This window comes from Lepidochelys olivacea (assembly GCF_965140295.1).
Source record: "Lepidochelys olivacea isolate rLepOli2 genome assembly, chromosome: 10".
NCBI classification, from domain to species: domain Eukaryota; kingdom Metazoa; phylum Chordata; order Testudines; family Cheloniidae; genus Lepidochelys; species Lepidochelys olivacea.
The window spans coordinates 70,009,024-70,029,756 of record NC_140420.1 but is presented as its reverse complement, the minus strand read 5'-3'; the positions used below and the strand labels follow the sequence as shown (position 1 = coordinate 70,029,756).

At 52.3% G+C, this 20,733-nt stretch overlaps 1 protein-coding gene across 2 annotated transcripts; it reads left to right on the top strand.

Moving 5' to 3' along the window:
* Window positions 1-8: 8 nt before the first annotated feature.
* WDR93 (WD repeat domain 93) lies at window positions 9-18,773 on the top strand. Of its 2 annotated transcripts, none has more exons than XM_084641869.1 (17): window positions 9-112; window positions 2,045-2,380; window positions 3,149-3,344; window positions 4,670-4,734; window positions 6,252-6,334; window positions 7,193-7,316; window positions 7,911-7,949; window positions 8,986-9,073; window positions 9,968-10,151; window positions 10,404-10,474; window positions 11,995-12,081; window positions 12,928-13,059; window positions 14,023-14,218; window positions 14,911-14,971; window positions 15,520-15,676; window positions 16,873-17,056; window positions 18,242-18,773. In XM_084641869.1, the coding sequence occupies exons 2-17, from the start codon at window positions 2,114-2,116 to the stop codon at window positions 18,339-18,341; spliced, it is 2,034 nt and encodes a 677-aa protein (XP_084497995.1). In that variant the 5' UTR covers window positions 9-112; window positions 2,045-2,113; the 3' UTR covers window positions 18,342-18,773. The 2 variants fall into 2 exon arrangements, with proteins under 2 accessions (XP_084497995.1, XP_084497994.1); XM_084641868.1 differs by having other exon boundaries at window positions 2,029-2,380.
* The last annotated feature ends 1,960 nt before the right edge of the window (window positions 18,774-20,733 follow it).

Genomic DNA, 20,733 nt, shown 5'->3' with positions numbered 1-20,733 from the left:
ATGGAGCTGGGCCCGGAACCCTCCGCCGTGGGGCCTTGTCTCCACCCGGACCTAGCTCCGACTGGACCTAGCGCAGCAGTTACCACAGCAACCGATCAACGGTCGATTACAGGTGAGTGAGGAGGAGGGGACTAATCACGGGGATGTGTCCTCAGCAAGCCTCCCTCCCTTCCCAGGAATGGGGACCCCCCCTCAGCAGCACCTCCCAGGGAATGGTTATCCCTAACATGGGAATGGGGATCCCCTCAGCAACACCCTCCCCCGCAGTGGGGATCTCCTCAGCAATAGCCCATCCCCATGAACAGGGCGAATAAATTCCAGGAGACCCCCTGAAAATCCAGTGGCTGGGTCTCCCAGCTTTGAAAATTAAACCTTGCAGTAAGACTCAGCACTTACCCCAGAATCACCTGGTCTTCAGGGTCACATCAAAGCCTGCCTCTCATTTATCTGTCTCCCCCACTCTCTATCCCTTGACATGCCCTTCATTGTAGAAGACATCATGGATCCTGATTTGTACCTAAGCAGTTCTAGTTGTTTTGTCTAGGGCCTACTATCTGCTCCCAGGCTTGTTTGTGGGGTGGTAAATGGCAACCCTGCAGTTGCCAGCTCACACACACTGGCCGCTCACCCCGCTTTCTCTGTATGAGTGGTTGAGTCAAGAAGGCCTGCAGCCCTGAGCCAAATAAACCTACACAGCACTCGTTTATCTGTGGACATTTTAGAGCTCCTCCAGCATCATCACTGCCTGCGGCAGAGTGGAAAGAGCTTGCATAACTTAGGGCGTGGTCTCTCAGCCTGTAGGTGTTTGGCTAAGGTAGCAGCAAAGCACATGCAAGCTCAACGGGGTCTGTGCTCATTTATTAAAAACAAACAGCTCTTAGGCCTTGTCTTCACTGCTAAAAAGGTGCATTTTTTACCATAAAAATGGGGTACTAACATCCGTGAACTGTCCTGAGGTAAAAACACAGTGAAGATCAGGCACTTCATTTTTGCTGTGAGGTAGACTCACTGAGGTCAGCACTACATCTCATCTAGTGTGCCTTGTGTTAAAACTAAAGTGCCTTGTCTTCACTGTGTTTTTACCTTGCAATAGATAGATCATGCACATTAATTACCCTGAAGGAAAAACATCTGCTTTAGCAGTGAAGACAAGGCCATAGAAGAAAACACGAGCATGCCCAAGGTGTTTGGGTTTGATTAAAGTCCATGTATTATGATCCCTTAGTACTGTGCTAGCAGCCTTCAGTTTACAGGGGAGGAAACTCTTCCATTTGCAACATCTGTGTACAGCTCTCTGTAACTTTGCAGGACAATGACTCTTTTGTGCTGGATTTTTTTACCCTTTTTTTTCAGCCCAAAGGGGAAATTTTGGTACAGTTCCATTTGGCCCTTTCTGAGTTGTGTCAGTAGGAAATGTTTTGTTTTCCAAGTGTCATTTTAGACGATATTTCTGTGCTCTGATCATTGTGGTAAAGTCCCAAAGCCACCCATCAGGTCTGGAGCTTCATTGTACTAGGCACTGTACAAACATCTAGGAAGTCACAGGCCCTGTCGGTTAATTTAAGAGCTTCTAACTTGCCATAAGCTTAGTTCACATTGACACAGGCCTTTGACTAGTGCGAAGAAACATGGTTTAGAAATAAATAAAGTTTTAAGCAGTTTGAAAAGTTTTCCTTTGAAACAAATCATATCTTTGACTTTCTCCAGGCTGGGTCAGCAGGGAGACAGGCAAAAACCAGTCTACCTGTATCCTAACTGATCTGTAACACCACACCTAAAACTTGTATAACTAGCTGTGCATTTTAGATGTCTAATCACCTGTGTACTTAACCTGCATATATCCACGTGGATGGTATTCACATGGCACAGCACTGAGCTGTAGAGGAGACCATGGGAAGACAATGAGGAAAGCAGAAGTGAGTCCTACAAAATAGGTATAGTCATTTCTCCATATAAAGATAGGAAGCTTCCTTCTTTGTTATAGCTAGTTCCTAAGTATTATCATCTGTTTCCTCCCATTATCTCAAGAATCTATTTACTGTAGGATTTCCTGGGTCTCTCCATCTACTGTGACGGGCACCTGTGTTGTCATCACACCAGGGAAGACAGAAAGATGCCAGTATATATCCGGAAACATCCCCTGGAGATCCCTCCACCTTCTGAAAAGGACTGGATTAAGAAGGATGAGGAAGAAAATTTCTTCCTGCAGGATCCCGATCAAATCTTTGATTCATTGCCTCAGCCTTTCCGGATGATCAATAAATTGGTGACCCTAGTATTCGAGCAGGCCTGGGAAATCATTGAGAAAAAGGAGGCACTTCGAGAGGCACAGACACTGAAGGTCCAGCCCAAGTTGTACCTGCCCACAGCTGAATTCCAGGTACTGAGACCCTTCATAACACAGCTGCCACCTGTCATTGCAACAGTTTGTCGAGGCACTGTCAGTTCAGTTCCTTTTGCTTTCTTCTTCCATTGTCACCCCTCTGCCCATTTAAATTCCCGAGACGCCATTAGCATTTCCCTCGCTTTCAGTTTCATTCCACAAGGCTACAGCTCTAAGCTTGCTCATCTGAGAAGTACAGGACATGGCCCATTTCAAAGCCCATCTCACCCTCCTGAAAGAGGCGAGGTGGTATTAAATCATGTCAGGCTCACCCTCTGCTTTTCTACACCAGACTGACCCTAGCCCCTGCTTATTCTGGAGAAGTTGATGAGTCTGTTGCTATCATATGGACAAACTCAACTGCGTTTTAAAAATAATACTTTAGAAATGGTGCAGAGCAACACTGAATGCAGCTGCCTGGTGCCCAGGGACTGTGTGGGCTTCCTGAGGAGAATGTCTGCACTTGCTCCGCTTTCCCTGTGGGAGTAGTGGGGTGTGGGAAAGCTCTAGTGCTACTGAACAGTGCCTGGGGATTGAAGGCTTCTGTTTATCCCTAGCACTGGCGGTGACAGGGCAAGCTTCCCTTGAAGAAGTTCCTCATCCTTGATATTGGTGGGATCTTTCTGAAATTGGAGCTAGACTTCATGCCCTAGTGAAGGTCATAGGATTTCGCCGGCAAATGGCTGGTGTAGCTGATCAGTCCCTCTGTCATAGGGTGGCGGGGCAGGGTCATGTTCTCTTCTGCTTTGTTTTTCATCTCTGCAGGTGATGGGAAGAGCCAACTGCCTCGCAGCCTCTGGACAGCATGTCTTTGTTGGGCTCTCCACAGGGCTTGCAGTTTTCAGCATGCCCAACTGTAAGCGGGTCTGTGCTTGGGAGTCAGCCAGGCTAGAGATTTGTGCCATCCGTACCTCCAACCTTGGCAATGAGACCCACCTTTTCGTTACTGTGGATGAGATGGGTAGGTGCCCCATGAGCTTCCTCAAGTCCCACATGGGGAGAACTTTGAGGACAAGTTTGCACCATGATGGAATGGAGGTGGTGGGGGAAGTGGCATCTACTCAGTAGAAAAGAGCTAAAGCAGGATGGAAGTAAGCATGAGTAACACATTTCTGAGAGGGTCCTGCAAATAATGGGGACTAGTCAACAGACTTCAGAGAGGGGGTGGCCCCATAGCTAGTGCCCTCCCTGTTGCGCAACAGAGGTTGGTTACATGGGGGAAGCAGCACACTCAGCGCCTCTCACATTCTGTAGCAATACCCTGAGCCAGTCAAGGAGTAATGTTGCTGGGCTTCAAGGCGGAGGCTTTCATCCAGCCCTTCCACTTCAGGGACAGTCAGTGTACTGCAGTGTGGAGGTTAGGCTGAGGAGAAAAGATGTCAGCTCCATATTGAGTCCAGTGGCCTTACCATGATACTAGTGTATGCAGCAGTCCCAGAAGGGTCCATTGGCTTCTGGTTGAGTCCAACACTAATGAAGTTGGTTTTAGTTCTCTTTCCATTAGAGAGAAGAAAGTTGGATCTGAGCAAATCCCCTTGGAGCACAGGCCATCTCCATGCTGGACTTGTGGCTAATGTGGCCACCCTAGGGTGTGCGTGGGGGGGAGGACGTGTGAAATCCCATGTCCTGGCTGCTGGTGTAACACCCCTAGCAAGACAGATGCATAGATGCTTTCCAAGTTCTGAGCATTGCTGCACTGACTCCAATAGCTGAAAAGTGCATGAAAATGCCTGGGGCTCCCACCCACCTCCCCCTTTCCCATTTGAAGCTCTGTTTTCTTGGGGAGGAGGGCTGGATGCAGGTCTCTCTGCTTATGTCTACACTGCAGCTAGCAGCAAGCCTCCCAGTAAGCAGACAGACCTCACGCTAGTGGGGCTCAAGCTAGCACTGTAAAAATAGCAGTGTGGATGAGGCAGCAAGAGTAGCAGCTCAGACTAGCCACCCGAGCTTAGAGCCAGGGGGTCAGGCAGGCTTGGATTTGGCCAAGTTGCCAATTGCCATCTATGCCACAACGTCCACACTGCTATTTTTAGCATGGTAGCCGAAGTGGAGCTAGCATAAGTCTGTCTGCCCAGGCTGCAGCACTCCCACTGCAGCGTCTGTATTCCCTCTGGCTGGGGCCATCAGCACTGCTCTGTGTGTCACTAGACAGCAAGCTGTGGCTGAGTCTTCTGAGAGCCACAGAAGGCACCTAGTCCTAGTGCCATTACTGCACCCTCCAAAGGAGCTGAGCTGCGCCCCTCACTCTCTTCCCACCCACTTCTTGCCTCTGTTTTTCTCTTCCAGGACTTGCCCGTCTCTTTTATTTTTACAAAGACAGTCTGCTGCTCATTAAAGTCCTAAATGAAGTGGTAAGTCCTCTGTGTGTGTCATGGGCACTGAGGCGAAAGTCTCTGTGTAATAAATAATCGTGGTTACTAACAGCACTCAGGAAACATGTGGCTAAGGGCAGCAGCTGGAATGGAGATCAGAGGTCCTGGTAACTGGGTCAGTGGTGCATAACTCACCTGTAATCCCCTTTGAACCCGCATTATCCCTGGTACAGACCCCAGGTTATGCCCAGAATCTCCTCTGAGATGTCAAAATCCCAGAGGTGCATCAGCATTCAGCAACAAACTAACTCAACACTAAAGAAGCCTGTCTTCAAAAATGTGGAGTCTGACTCTGGCGGACTGGGCCAGAGCGACTCAGGCACGGGGGGGACGGGCTCTGGGCTGAAGGGGCTCAGGCAGAGGGGCTCTGGGCTGGGGGGGCTTGGGCCAAGGGGTGGGGAAGCTGGAGGGCTCGGGCAGAGGGGTGGGGTGGGGTGGGGGGCCTCTGGGCTGGAGGGGGGGGTGCTGGGCTGGAGGGAGCTCTAGGCTGGGGCACAATTTGTACTTGTTTCCCCTCTTTAGCTTGTTGAAAAGCTTCTCGGCCCTCCCAAGCCACTCACAGGGGGCTGGGCCTCGGGCTATAGCTGCATGTCAAGACTTTGGGGACTCTGGCCACCTGTCAGGTTCCGGCCCCCCTCCCCTTCTGTGCATTGCACACCTCCTTTGTGACAAACCCCACAGGGCGGCAGGGTGTCCCATTGTTGCCGTCCCTGGCTTCAGAGAATCCCTCAGGCTGGGCAACAGGCACACGGACCCTGCAGGCATGCTCTCTGCAAACACCCCCACTGCCCAAGGCCAGCCTTACATTGATCACAGACAACCTGGACGCCCCATGGCCAAAGGAACGAACCTTTGCTCAGGCTTTGGGAAGAGCCTCTCAGGGCTGAAGGCTCCCCACTGAGGGCCAAAACCATAGGTGGCTGTAGAGATTCCTGCCCCAGTCTTCAAGGCCCTGCCCCGTCTACCCCCTGCCAGTCTGTGCTCTCAGCTCTCTCTGCCTTTATCACCTTTGCTTTGCCCATGCCACTGCTTCCTTCTTGCCTTTCTCCCACACTCCTCCCCCTGCGGAAGATAGATTCTGCACCTGCTGGTGCTCGTGAGTGGCTTTCAAGGGTAGCCCAATGCAGAGCCCGCTGCACTAAGCCAGTGGAGGCCTGACTCTGATGAGGTGTGGAGCTGAAGAAAATGGACACAACAGTTTAGCCCAATGCGCACAGAAAAAGGCACCTCTGGCCTCCAGCCCTACCTGAGAATCCTGGAGCACTGTGAGGTGCAGGAGCAAACCCCCAAGAACAAGGGCATCTTCTCCTCCCCTCCTGCTCCTACACCAACCCTCTGCGCATGGAACGTTCTTCCCAGACCTGTTCCCGGGGCGCCTGCCTCTTTTCAGTCAAATTCCCGGGTCCATTAGCAATAAGGGCACACCACAGCAAGCATCACTGTCCCTTTTCAGCAGCCCCAGCCTTTTCTGATGCTGGCATGCCTTTCTTTGGCAGGAAGAGATCAGCAAGAGAAACACCTGTGTGGAGGCGGAGCTCTCCCAGAGGGGCGATTATGCAGGCATCCTGCTGCAAGGCAAGTCCTGTTGGGACCCAGGAAGTGTATCAGATGCTGGCTGTCCTGCTTCAATGGGTGGGGCCTGCAGCTCATGGAGCTTTGTAAAACTTACTCACCAGTCTAGGGAGCATCCTCTGGGATTCCCCAGTGCCCTCCTCAGTCACCCCAACGTGTCCCTCCAGCCAAGGAGGCTGACACTTCTCCCTTTCATCTACCAAAGGCCCAGCAGGGACCGAGCCCGTGCGACCAGCTAATCCTGGAAAGCAGCTCGCTCTGGGGCTGGTCAGTGGTGCCTCTGGGTCTGCCAGACAGGCCATTCAAAGCAAAGCAGACTCCCTCCTCTTGCTCTGATCACCAACCCCAGCTCCTCAACCCTGTCCCCAGGCCCCACATTTACACTGGGAGCATATGGGCCTGTATACTGAGAGGCTCTCTGCTCTGACACAGGCTGGAGAACTGCACAGAGAGGCTCTTCCTGAACCTGCTGCAGCAAACAACCCTCGCCAAATCACAGGGGTTTCCTCGTCACAATTCTTGTCTCAGAGCAGTGAGAGCCAAGTGAATGCCCTCTTCTGCCCCAGCAAGGTCTTTGTGCCCACAAAGGGGCTCTGGTGGAACCTTGAGGGCTAGAAAAGCAGATGTGACACCCCACAGACAGCCAATAGGAGACCACTTTGCAACATGACCCAGTGAGTATAGCTCCAGTCCCTAGATCAGCATCCCCAACACGGGGCTTTGTGGGGATATGAGCTGGGGGATCCTACATTTGAAAGGGAACCCTAATCCCATTCTTGAGGGTACATAACAGCAGCGTCCTCTTGCCTGAGAGACCTTTTCTCCTCCTTTCCAATTGCTCAATGCAGTTTCCCAATGCAGGCAGCACAGAGGCTTGGCTGGAGATCTACCGATTGCCTAAGGATTCCTGGCTGAAGGAGACAGACCATGCCCAGGCAGCTGCAGTAGTGTCATCTTTCAGAGAGAGGAGGTTCAGCCAGGCGTCGATGGTGCAAAATGTTTTTCTTTCCTACCGAGATATCTTCTGTCTTGCCCTTTCACCTCCATCTCTTTTCATAGCCCTTGTTTTCACAGCTCCACCAGGCTGAGCGGGTTTGTCAGCACCCTGATGGGGAAGAAAGTGGGGACGTTGTCACCCAACCCACATTTCACAAACCCCTCGTATTGTTGGGCCACTATTGTCACCCACAGGTCAAGTTTTCCAAGGAGGTTCCTCGAGATCAGAGGCCAGAATTCAATGTGCTCCCCTCCCCATAAGTATTGCCCCCAACTGGGGAGGCATCCAGTGCAGGGTAGTTTCTCAGGCAGCCATTTCTACCCCCTGAAATGCCCTTCATACTGGCAGAATGGCCAAAAAGGGCCTTAGTGTAACTGAGAATTGGGTGAGGTATCTCCAAGTGTGAGTCAGGGAAGCTGATCCTCCAGTCTGGGCTTTGAATTGGCTTCATTTTTCAGTCCCATGCCAAAGAGAAGACCTGGCTGTGTGTCAGAGCCCCACTTGCTCAGGTGGAGAAGGGGATGCTCTGGATTACCATGGTCAGCTTGTATGAACTAACCACAGCCTCTTTCATTTTCCTTGGCAGAAAAGTCTGGAACTGCCAGGAGAGGGCTCTGCAGACACGGTAACCAAGGCCTGAGTGAGAACTTACCAAGCTCTCCAGGAAGATTATGGATGTTGAGTTGGTGGCTGTATTTTGAACCCCCTGCATCCCACCTTTTGGGGAGGAGCACCAGGAATCTGGGTCACACTCTTTGTTCTAAGCATCCAGTAGATCCATTCCAGTGTTCACCTGGGCTAGTCCCCGCCAGACCCGAGATCAGCAGAGGCTGGCCTTGCCATTTAACAGGAGTTGCTCTTCAGCACTGACAGGCCAGCTCCCCGCCCCCAATGACTCAGACCCAAGGCAAATGAACACCTAACATTCCCTTCTCTACTGCTCCAAGTACTCATGTCAAGAACTCCCCTTCGCCCTTGCATACACCTAGGTCCTCACTCTCACTAATCCCCATTCAGGTACCTAGCCATGTCTCTGTGCAAGGACCAGTGCTGAGGGCAGGAAGCTGATGCTGGCCTCCTGCTTGTGGCAAGTGTCCGATTCCCCATTTCCAACCAAGCAGAGGGGATTCTACCCCATCACAGGTCCCTTGAAGCCTACACTGGTTCTTGTACTCAGCAGCAATCTGAGTATCCCTCACCTCTGATCCACTCTCACTGGAGCCTGAAGACATCACATACTGTTCCCAGGACCATGCTGTATCCGGGGACCTTTGGGGAGGGATCTCTAATGGTAGTTAGGGTACCCTAAAGGGTAGGGTATTTGGAGCACTGGGTGATGGGGCATCTGGGGAAGAGCTGAGGGTGGAGCGCTAATGCAAGCAGGATCCCATGGGGCTGTGCATGTTTCCCTTCAGATGGAAGCTCTGGCTCCCTCAGGCCCATGGGGCATGGCCTACATAGCGGACACAGGGACAGTGGGAGCAGCATGCTGGGAGGGGAACTCTGCAAACCCTTCCTGGGAGGAGGGTTTGATTCCCAGGGGAACAATTCTGCAGGTGTTCAGCTGTGACAACTTCGTTGTTGGTAGCATGAGGCAGCATAGGCCACAGAGCAGCTCCTGGAAGTGCCCGTGCTCAGGGTGACTGTCTTTTCCGTTGCAGGAATCACCTATGTCTGCAAACAGAGTTGAAACTAAGCTGAGTCCCCCGGTGCTGCTGCTGAAGGTTAGGTCGCCCAAACCTCTGACAGGTCAGGCCCCTTCTCTCGGGCCCTTTGTTTGTGGTGGGGAAGTGGGAATTTACTCAAGTCTGGTTAAATAATAATGGTTGTGTCTCTCTGCATATTTCTCTCTCTCTTTGGGTGCTTTTATGTGTCTGTCTCTTTGTGTTTCTCTCTGTGTGAGTGGCTGGATAGCAACATAAAGATCAAAACTTACAGGAAAATGCCCACTGGCTCCACCCTGCCCCTTGCCTGTGGCTCATCTCTGATCCTGGAGTGGGACTCGCTGCTTACTTAGCTGTTAGTATCCCAGCTGCATTAGTGATGCATCACCTCTATTAATGATTATTATGTATATTACAGTGGTGCCCAAAGGCCCCACCCGTGACCAAGGCTCTATGGTAGTGGGGTACGGCACACACACATGCAGATACGATCCCTACCCCACGGAGCTTTGAATCTCGTCCTCTTGCTTACTGCCTGGTCTTCGTGGCCTTTCCTCTCCTCCACCCTTATTCTTACCAAAAGCAGTGCCAGGCCCAGCCTGGCTGTCTGAGCCCACATGATCCCTATCCAATACCAGCTATACAGGGGTAGAGCAGCTGATCAGAGAGACGAGCACAGAGGGAGGCAGCCTGGGGTTTAGGCCCTTTCCCCAGGGAGAGGTGAGGCAGAAAGCAGCCACCATTGCTTTTGTAAAAGGAGCTGGCTCCTGGCCATGGACCTGGGCCTTATGCTAGGTCAAAGGCCTGTGAGAGGTGCTTCCACCCAAGGGAGGAGAATGGACTCAAGTCTCCCACCTCCATGATGGTATGACCCTACATGAAAGGGGAAGGGTTACCCCTCCCCCAAGAGCTTTCGTAGATCTCAATGGATTCTGCTTCTTCTGGATCTCTCTCTCCCCCCTTGGTGTTCACGATCCAGGAAGCACTTTTAAAAGCCCTTTAGAGGCTTTGATGAAGATCGATGATGGCAGTGTGATCGGCTTGGGACAGAATCACGTGATCAAAGACTACCAATGGGAACAGCAGGACGCAATCTTTCGCAGCACCTTCCAAAAGCATCTGGAGAGAGAAAGTGAGCCTGACAGCAAGGAGGAGAAACCCAGGTGAGAGGGATGCAGGAGTGCACCTCCAACCCTTGCATGCTGGCATTTCAGCCCAGGGATTCACAGGAGTTGCCATCACACACCGCCATCTCCAGGGCACTTCCCAACTGTTACTCTGAACCGGGGCCCAAGACGTTGGCTCCCTGGTCACAAGCCATCAGGGTATGGCCACAGCCACTCCTGATCATGTTGAATTGCCCTGTTTATCAAGGTATTTCCATAGCATGTATTTATTATCCCTTCCTTCCTCAGCCATGCTGTGTTTCATTTTCTCCTGCCCGGCCGGATACTGCAGATCGGACCTGAAATCAAAGCACAGCCAGGTAATATAAAGCAGATAGACAGAATGCATAATTAACCTGTGGAACTTACTGCTGCAGGATATTGAGTTTCAAACTAGATCAGGCACTGTTATGACAAAGAATAGCATCTGCAAAGACATAAGCCCGGATGAAAATGATAAGGGCTATCAATCCTCATGCACTAGGCACCTGTAAAATGCTAGCTGGGTTCATAAGAACTTGCCCCATGGTCTGTTACTGTACAAGAGAAGATTTATATCCTCCTCTGCAGCATCTGACATTGGTCACCCTGGGAGGGAGGATGCAGGACTAGAGGGATGATTGGCTACTTTCTTGTGGCCCTAACCAAAGCAGAGTGAAGTGGGCACTGCCATAGGCCAGGAAGTGCTGTGAGTGGGCCAAGGGCAACAAGTGTCATTGCTTACTGCCTTCCTCTGGTTCATGATTCAGCAGTGAAGCTCTCTGTCCGTGTCCAGCCGTCTCTTTGTTTATAATTTAGCAGCCACAGAAACTGCTGCAACAGATGTTCCCAATCGGTGATGCATGGAGAACTGGCTCTCTTTCTTCTTCCCAGATGAAAGAAACAGGGCGGGAGGGAGGAAGAGAAGAGCAGAAGGTGCCCATGAGGTTAATTGTCCCTTGTGAAGAAAAGTTCTTATTGCACTAAAGAAGCCCCAAATCCATAAATACTTTCCCCCGGTACTCTATCAGAGGGATGCTCTGGGTTTACGAATGACAGAGAGTCAGGGCCAGGCGATGGGGAATGGGAGGGGAGATCTCCTGAGACAATCTCCCTGTTAATATGTGGCTCCCACTGTGGACACATTTGAGCACGCCCCGTGCTCCTGACTGGCTGAGTCACTGTGGCAGCTTGGCTGCTGTGGATACAGTAAAAGAAACAGCCTTCCTCTTGCCGAACTAACTAGTGTCTCCAGCATTTTAACCAGCAGTTCCTGTCCTCAGGCAGGCCAGCAAGTGGCACCAGTGCATTAGCCTGCCATCTTTGCGCCAACGTCTCATCACTCAAACCAGCTGTGTGGCCCAGACCCCAAGGAAGTTGTCATAGGTCAGGTGCCTGCTGCTCTCAATATATGCTGGCACTGGGGGCATGGCTATTGAAGGTAGAGGGGCATAGTTCTCACACCATTGCACAGCAAATCTCTTTCTCCAAACACGTCTATGTCCCCAGTGGCTTTGGGTTGATTGGGCTTCCTGCTGCCTGGACCACCTCTTGTAATGGGGACTGCCAGGTGTGGGGGAGAAGCTGGTGGGGGAGGGGGTGACATAGGCAGTTAGAACAGACAGGCAGGGAAAGAAATATCACCAGGAATAAGAACTTTTGTTCTGTTTCAGGCTCTGAATGAGCAACTCCAAGGGATGCGGAGCCCAGACAAGTTTCTCCAGTGTGCTGATGCAGCTGGCACAGGAGACTTCTCTGTGTAACTCAGATTCCCTCAACTCCTGGGACTGTTTTTAGGGGAAGCAACCCAGGCTTTCAAGCTGCCCACTCCCCTCTCCTCTCTCTGATCTCCCTCTTCCAGACGTGCCCACTGGAATCACTGTGCATTGGAATGGAAGCCACAATCTCTGCCTGTATTTACTCACCCGGCCATCAAAGGAGAAAATGGGTAAGAAGCGAAAGAATGGGGGGCAGGAGTGCAGGGTTCTTATTTTCAAACTTCTGCTGTAGATTTAAAAAAAAAGTGGTTTGTACAAAAAGGCTTTTCCCTTTAACCCTGCACTGGCAGGAGATCTTCTGACCTTTCCCAATAGGGCCCCCTTGTATCTTCCTGACCTGAAAAGGGCCCCCACGGTCAGGCTGACATTTCCCAGAGGGCACGGCCCCTGACTTTTTCCATACCTTTTGCCCTGGTAGGGCACCGTATGTTTGTCCCCATGGAGCTCAGTCTCCCACAGCCTCAGCATTTCTGATTCAGTCATTCATAGCAACCAGCAGTGAGCTCACAGCAGGGAGGGAAACTGGGTCTAACCTGAGAGTGCTTCCACCCTGCCCAGGTAGGAGGAAGAGGCTTAAGGGCTAAAAGTCTAATGACACTAGGAAGGGGATTGTTCTCCCAGACAAGCTGGGATGGGAACCCTGTAAAGGCAGCATCCTTAGCCCCATGGCTGGGGGGCAGGGAGTACTTCATTTCACTCTCGGTTGGCCAATGTTGAGAGGGGGTTGAGCCAGCTTTCATTAGCTAGAAGAAGTGAGACATAGGAGAGGAGAGGAACTGGCCCCATGGCTCACATTTCTCCATTAGGCCAGGGTGGCAGCTGGATGGTGAGGATTTCCAGATGGACAGTGTCCCAAGTGAGGCCACTGCAGCAGGCAGCTCCTGACCTGCACCCACTGTACTCAGCCCAAGAAGGCTGACACACACCAGGGGCTGATGTGGAGGGATGGGGACAGGGACTCCCCTTCTCCCTGAAGATGAGGCTCAGCTGTTCAGAGGCCATGCTTCTCCCTCCAGATGCTGAGCTAAAACCTGATACTGTCTGGCCATGCGCTGCTCCAATCACCTGCTCAGCTGTCACCTCCTGCTCCTCTTACATGGCTCTGGCATGTGAAGATGGGACGATAACGGTGTGGGACAGAAGTCTAGGTGAGCTCTCCCATTGCTGGAATTGTTGGGGACTTGGGGGTCTGGATGTGCAGGCTCTGGATCACAGAGGGGTTTTCAAGAACATTTTCCAAAAAAACCTGCAGGCTTGCTTGTTCCCTAGCCACAGGTGGCCAAACATCCCAGGTGGCCTTAGCTGAGTAGCAGAGTCTGTCATGTCACATGGCCCGAGTTTTCAGGGGCCAGGTCCAGTTCTGACAGAACTATCCCCTGTCCTGCAAGAGGACAGTGAAACCAAAATGCCTTTGGGGCTGGCCCACAGTTATGTTTGCAGCAGCTAAAGCTCCCAGTGCCCTGCTTGGATGGTTTCGGGACATTCCTCCATCTGGACGACGTAGCCTCACGCTATTTGTGGGGATGAAGCAGTGTCACTACATCCTGACAGTCTGATTCCCGATGACAGGTTCACAGCATCACCGGGCTGTGATGCAATGACCCTCCCAGAACAAAGTTCAAGAGCGTGCCCTATTCTGTACTTGGGCTGGTCCTTTGACTGCACCAGAGCAGGCCACAGTCCCACCCAAATCCATTGGTGATGCAGTGTGAGCAGGCTGTGATACTGCACCGCTACATGGCAACGTAAAGTTTGGGTTCCTTAGGCTGAAGCTGAGAAGGTGGCAACCCTGCCATGCTGCACCACAGCCAGGAGGACTGCAGGCAAAATGAGCCCAAAACAGAACCTGGCCCAATTCCTAGCTAAGCCAATAAGATTGAGTCATGCTCAACTTCCCTCCCATACAAGTCACTAGCTATCTATGGTACTAACAGAGCTGCCCATTAGTTCAGTATGGGTGGGGTGGAACCATGCTGAGCTTCCCTCACATGGAGGTCACCTCCTTGGAGCCAGGCTGTCTCTCTCTCAGGTGGAGGCCAGATTCAGTGCTGGCGCCTGTATCTCCAAACTGCTGTTTGTTCCTGACTGTTGGATGCTTGTGCCTTTCCCAGGGTTTCCACTAGCTGTGACTGCCCTTCCAGAGGGATGTCTCAGCCGCACCATCCACTTCCTGCAGACATCTACAGCCCCAACGGACCAGCTGCCTAGGCCCAAAGTGCAGCTTCTGGTGCTGTGTACGGATGGGTCTCTCCACCTGGTTATAATATCAGGGCCCAGAGAGTCCAGGACCGTGCTCCTGGCAGACAGGTGAGGTGGGTTCTGCTAGGCCCCAGGGAGGTTGGTCACAGGCTAGATAAATTGTCTCAGTGGCGTGGTGGGGGTTCCCTTTGCTAGAAGAGAGTTGTAAACACTTTCCCTCCCCTTGGGAGACCTCACCACTGTCTTTGGCGAGGCAGGAAGCAACCCAGCAAACTCTCTCACCCCATTATCAGTACCACAACCTTAGCAGCAACAGTCACTTTGTTTAGCAATACACAATCACAGTCCTTCAGGCATGGATCGGGGCATCTCCTTCCCTCTGAGCTCTGGCTGATGCTGATGTGCAGTGAGACATGAACTCATGAGACCACAGGCTCAGGCTGCCCTTTGGCCTGTCCCTACAGCCCTGCCTGGAGCCATATCTCAGCAGGCATTGTCCCTGCAGTAGCCACCGTGAGGTGATGCTGGTGCCTGCTTGGCCTTCTTCCAGGAGAACTTGGAACAGAAGTTGGGGTGGAATTCCCTGACTTGTGCCTGCCTAACTCCCGTTTGCTCATGCTCCTGCCAATCTGACCTTTGATGGTAGGGCCAGCTCCCAGTTTGCTGCTCTCAGAAGGGCAGCATTTGGCCTAAATCCCCTGTGAACCCCTGAGTCATGCACTGCAGCTCTCGCTCTCCTGGCTCCTCAAAGTGCTGCATCTGCACCCAAGCAGCATCCTAAGAGTGGGTTTACTTTACAGGTCCGAGGACCCAGATCAGACCATCAGTGCAGTAGCACCGATTCCAGCCTTACCTGGTGCAGTGAGTGTTGCGAGTCTCCCCCTCTAGGGCCCGGTGTCCTCTGAAGTGCATGACTGTGCAGTAGGGCCTGGGGGCACAGCACTAGCAGCTGGCCTCAGTCACCAAGCACTGAGGTGAGGCCTGAGTGGCAGCACCCCCAGGAAATCCCAGAGGTGTGGAGAGGTCACAAGGCAAGTCCAGCCCAACCCAGTTATAAACTACAGGTGGAATGTGGAGCCCTGTGACCAGCAGAGATGGACAGCCATTTCCAAACAGGCACCAGGACCTTGTGGAAAATAAAGGGTTAAAAGCATGTGGCCAGAGCCAGCCCTAGTGCAGCAAGTGGTGCTCTGCTGTTGCACCTCAATCCTGACCCACAGCATTTTTGCTATTGCAGCCCTGGGTTCTCCACACAGCTCCGGCCCATGCTCCTCATTTCCGGTCTGCAGGGTTCCTGCATCCCGCTAAGGCTTTAAGGCTCTCTCTCCTGCCCCTGCCCCAGCCCAGGGAAACGGGAATGGCCCTGCAAGTGCTCTCCATGCAGCTTCTGTGCCCTGCTGCTATTTCAGGTGCTGGTGTTCTCCTGGGATGGCACAGTGTGCCTCACAGACACTGCCGCGCCACGGCCTGTTTGCCACTTCATCACCCCACCCTCTCACACAGTAGCATCGCCCTGGCAACCGGTGTTTACCGTGGATACCACGAACCACGGCCTGCTCCTCCGAGGTAGGGAGTCTGGCACAGAAGGGAACGGGTGGAGGGAACTACCTGCTACCATGCACTCCTGTCACAGGTGGGAGGGGAAAGGGGGCCCTGAGTCTCCAGCTCCTGGAGTGGTTTCAAGCTAGCAAGTCCTAGGAGGCAGAAGGGTCAACTCACAATATGAAATGGGGGTGGGGTCTCCCCATGTGGCTGACAGATCTGCACAAGCTGCCCTGGACGCTAGGCCGATTAGCATTGTTGTGCAGCATCTGTGCACCGGTATCTGTCTGCACGCTGGCCCCCCTGAAAGCTGCTCACAAGTCGTACGCTGGCCTTTCAGTGCCTCCTACTGGTGAGAGGCAGCAGGACTTGCATGGAGCAGCAGGGACAGAAAGCCTTGAACATCATTGCTGGGGCCATGGGGACTGCAGTGTGCGTCCCATACTTCAATCGCTGTACAGGCTGAACTGGGCCAAGGTAACAGGCTGAGTAGACTGGCTGCCTCCCCTTTCCCTGAAGCTGGTCTCCTGGAAAAGAGGGTACTGGTGCTGCTAGGATGAAATTTTTGGTTGACTTTGAGTGCTTGTATCATTCCCCGTCAGCTGGTGCAGGAGTCCTCAGCCTTACTCATAGGGTGGGCAAGATGCTAGTTGAGGGAATGTTTTCTAGACATCTTCCGTCCTACTTGCCATCAGTTGGTTGCACCGCTCTTCCTGTTAGCCATCGCCTGGCCCCTCCTCCCTCCCATTTGTGATCTTAGCACATCCCTTCTGATAGTTGCTCAGGTAGCCCACTGCTGCAAGTAACACTGGGAAAGTATTGATGTATTAGTAGCTTCTCCAGGGTGATGTAGCAGCTGGGAACACTGGGGAGGAGGAGTGCATAGCCACGTACATAGCCATCTCTTTGCCAGCCCCATGTGCTGCACAGGCCATGATGCGAGAACATCCATGCTGGTGGATTTCTAGCAGAACCCACTCCAGACCTTGGCCTGTGTGGCCAGCTGGTGGCTCAGGACTATTTGGTCATTCGTGGTGATCGCTGCTCTAAATGAGGCCATTCGGGTCTTCCCCAGCTGAGTAGCTTGACATCAGAGCAGCCTTGAGAACAGTATACGCAGATTGGTGCAGCCAGCTCCATGGTAGCCTTGGGTCACTCTTGGCCCCCTGTGATGGTTCTGCAGAATGTGCATCCTGCATGTCCTCTCCTCTGGCACACAGGGGATGAGCAGCAGCAGCAGGCTGGTCCCCGGACACAGACCAAAGACAAGCAAAGCTCCATCTTCCTTTTTAATTTTGATTCCTACCTGTCCATGGAAGTTTTCCCAGCAGTACCGGAGCCTCCTCCTGAGTCCTTGCAGCACCTGCCATGGGTCGAGAGATGTGACATTTTCTTCCGTGACAGGTAAGCTTTTCCCACCAGGAAGTCTGCAGTGTTGGAAGCTGGGACTTGGCTCACACTCCTGGTAGGGCAGGTCCTGCCCTAGACCACAAAGGGCCCAGTGAGGTTCCAGAATGGCCTGAGGCGGGATTGTGTGGATTGGTATGATTTGTTCTTACGTATCACTGGGGTGAGACTGGAGTAAACTGTGGGCTATACCGGGGGAGCTGGGTCTGTGCCAAAGAGCAGACAGACACTCCACCTCAAGCATCCAGCTCTGCCCCTGGGGACGCTGCTCTGGGCATAGCAAGGGAGAGACTGTGGATCTCTCCAGATGATTCTGTTTCCCCATGCACACAATTGCAGGGCAGACTCCTCCTTTACTGAACATACACAGTAGGTTTCTCTGCTTGAATAGGAGCTATTGCATCTTTGATTCAGGCTACATTAACTCCACCTGCTAGGCAGAGACTTTGCTATCTCATATTGTCACTAGATGGCAGTGTTACATCACTTACTGGATGACCTGTGTCTTGAGCTGTTACTTTTGGAAGACTGTCTGATCCAAGTCAATGGGAATCCTCCATTGACTTCAGCCTCTCAAACGTAAGGCTTGATCCAAAACCCACTGAAGCCTAGCGGTGGGGGTTGGGAGAAATGGCCTAGCAGGTTTCTGTTACCTAACACCTTTCTCTCTTCTCCTTCTAGGCCTGAGCCAGGGGAGTGGCAGGCTAGCTCAGGGCACAGAGAACCTTTCATCCCTAGCACCAGCTCAGTAATGCCTCCCCTTTCCATAGATCTGTCCCAAGGAAAAGCCTTTCCAGCCTGCACCTTTCTACTATTTAAACTGGCGACCCCCTTAGCCCATTGCTCTGACAGAGCTCAAATCACCAACCACAGAAGAACAAGTTTGTAGCAGACCTTAGTTTAGTCCATGGCAGGTACACATGCAGCACCCTGATTTGTGCTCACACAGGCTATCGGATGAGACCACAAATGGGGGGTCAGCTTGGCTGCTGACATTCTAGCAGCCCATCTCAGTGTCCTGAATGGCACATGAAGAGGTGTCTGGCTGTTCTAGATCTCGATCTGCATTGGAGGTGGTGGTGGTCAATTCGCATGGATTTATTTGTAATTGGTTCGGTAGAGCCCAGAGAACTCAGGGACAGGGAAAAAACAAAGTCTGAGCCCCTGCCTTCTCTTTCTTAGACTGCAGCGCCTGTCAGGACTCAGCCAGCAGGTACCCAAGTGCTGGAGCCAGCTGCGGAAGCATGCAGCCGCCCTGCAGAGGGAGAGCCGGAAGAAGTGATGGGGGCAGGAGGAGCTATAGTTAAGATCAACTTCACAGCTCTGGGTTGGCAGTAGGCCCACAAACCTGGCCTAGCATTGGCATTTTAACAGCAAACTATTTATTTTAACTGACTAATCTCCACCTCAAGGCAGCTCAGCCCACTGACTGACTTTCCCACCTCTTACCCAAGCCCACTGATCAGCCCATGCCAGCAGGGAGCAGAGCCTCCTCCCCTCATTCATCAAGGATACTTGCACCATGTTGGGGGCATTCTGATAGCAGTGTCTGCTCATCACAGGGAGGGACCCAGCAGCCCAGACAGTTGAGCTAGAGAAGGTGCAGTGCAGCTTTGAGTCCCACATGGACGTGGAAAGTCCAAGCCTAAACAGCAGCTTCATGCCTGCAGTTAGATCCGCATCCCTCCCTTTCAGTAAAGGCCTTCACACTGTCCGTCTGCTGTCTGTCTGTGGTGCTTCAGAGGCTTGGCCCTGAAGTGGGATTGCTCTTCTATCCCATCAGCTTTGGGGCTCCCCACATGCTCATCCCCTTGCATTTTAACCAGCCTGGTGCCTGGGGATGGGAGAGAATAGGACAGTGAATGTAGATGGACAAAGGCACCATTGTCCCACATGGTATTGGTGGCCTTTAGCAGCAACAGGGAATCCAGATGTTCCCCTGAATCATAAGCTTTATTGACCAAGGATGGGCCAACACAGTGTTAGAGGCCTGTGCTGGCACTGGCCAGGCCTCTAGATGCTTCTTCTAGCCAGTATCACTTCTCTACCCAAAACCCATGTGAGGAAAGTGTTGCTCTCCATCTGGATCTTCAGTCAGCCCAATGAGATCTACCCATTTATCTAGGTCCTTGGCACTGTGGTATCTGGACCCCTGCCATGGGGAAGGGATGAGGAAGAACAGAAGAGAGCGGGAAGGCCTGAGAGAGATGGGAGGGAGAAGCAGAACAGTGCTGCGGGTTGGTTTGATTTCTAGTCTCGCCTACTTGCAGCCAAACTAATCCTGCCATCTAAGCTGGGAGCTATACAGAGCAAAGTCATTATTCCCGGACAGGGAAAGGGGTGCCTGCAGCTCACAGAGCTGCCTCTGTGACACTCCTGGGTCTGAGAGGGTGTAGGAGTAAGACACTAGACTTGAGTCCCATGTGATAATGGAGAAATACTGACCACCTCTGGAGGTGCTAGTTATTGGTAGGACATATGGGGTTGGGCACTGCCCTCAAAAGCTACCTCCGCTGTTACTTTCTCAGGATTGTAACTTCTACACTAGGCCTTGCTGGATACCCAGAGCCAGGCAAACCTGGTGGTGCTCAGGATTTGTTCCTGTTTGATCACCAATTCTGCCTGGACCCAGCAGCTGTTCCTTGAGGAATCAATAAGAAGACTGAGTCATTCTGGCCTGGAGAGGCTGCTAAAGGATTCCTGGGGGCTGCATGGGTCGGGGAGAGCTCGAACCACACTCACCCACCCTGCGGGTTGCTTAGAAGCAGATGTTAAGAGCAGCAGCATCAGGCTCAGTGTCTGTTAGATGACTCCACTGCGCAGCAGAGGGAGCTCAGAGAATGTGTTTTTGGTTTGAGCTGATCTATGGCCCAGGTCTGCATTCCTTGTGTACCTGCAACTCCAAATGACTTCAGCAGGCTTTGAATCAATCAGTCCTTAGTTCTGGGGGTACGTTTGCCAAAAGGCTGAGGCCCAGCCTACGTAAGCTGGAGGCACAATGCCATCACTGGGGCACAAGGAACAAGCACAAACTGCAGCCGCCAAGGAGAGCTTGCCCCTTGGGAAAGTCAGCCCTTAATAATTTAGCACTAGACAGTGCCACTGCTGCCTCCTTGTGGTCAGCTGTTGTCACTAGAACAGTGGGCTGCAGACTGCTGAATGCTTTGACTTTCAGTAAGCAATCTTCCCCTTTGGAGGCAGGTGGCAGATCTGGGGAGAAGAGACCAACATCCTCCAGGGATATGCGACAGCAGGCAGGGCAGCAGTCACTGGCTTGCCTCCCACAGGCTTTCCTCAAGTAGTTCACCCTCTGACTTCAAACTGGGGTGTTTTGCCCAAGTGAGGACCAAGCCATTTTGCCATGAACGTTTGTGGCCTTTGTGACCTATGGGAGTACCATGCAATGGCTAGTAGGGCCCATTTCATCTATGGGGAATTCCCCAGGAAGGTGGCAATAAAGCAGCACACTAATGGTTGACTTTTTAGGCCCAGCTTTGTCATAAATTACATCTGTGGCTGGTTCCCGGACTCTGCACAGAGATTGTGACTCAACAGCAGACATCCTTCTGCTCCTAGTGCTACTCAGCTTCCATATGCTTCTAGTTACAATGCATCTTAAGCGTATGTGTCTCTTTACCAAAGACTTGAGCTCAGACCCTCAAGGGTATTTAGGC

What these genes read in the sequence shown, in the direction of transcription:
- WDR93 (XM_084641869.1), top strand. Translation starts at nt 2,114, where the DNA reads ATGCCAGTATATATCCGGAAACATCCCCTGGAGATCCCTCCACCTTCT. An exon ending in GTCGCCCAAACCTCTGACAG is followed by an intron (nt 9,074 to 9,967) that starts GTCAGGCCCCTT and finishes TTCACGATCCAG; the next exon opens with GAAGCACTTTTAAAAGCCCT. An exon ending in TGAAATCAAAGCACAGCCAG is followed by an intron (nt 10,475 to 11,994) that starts GTAATATAAAGC and finishes TCCCTCTTCCAG; the next exon opens with ACGTGCCCACTGGAATCACT.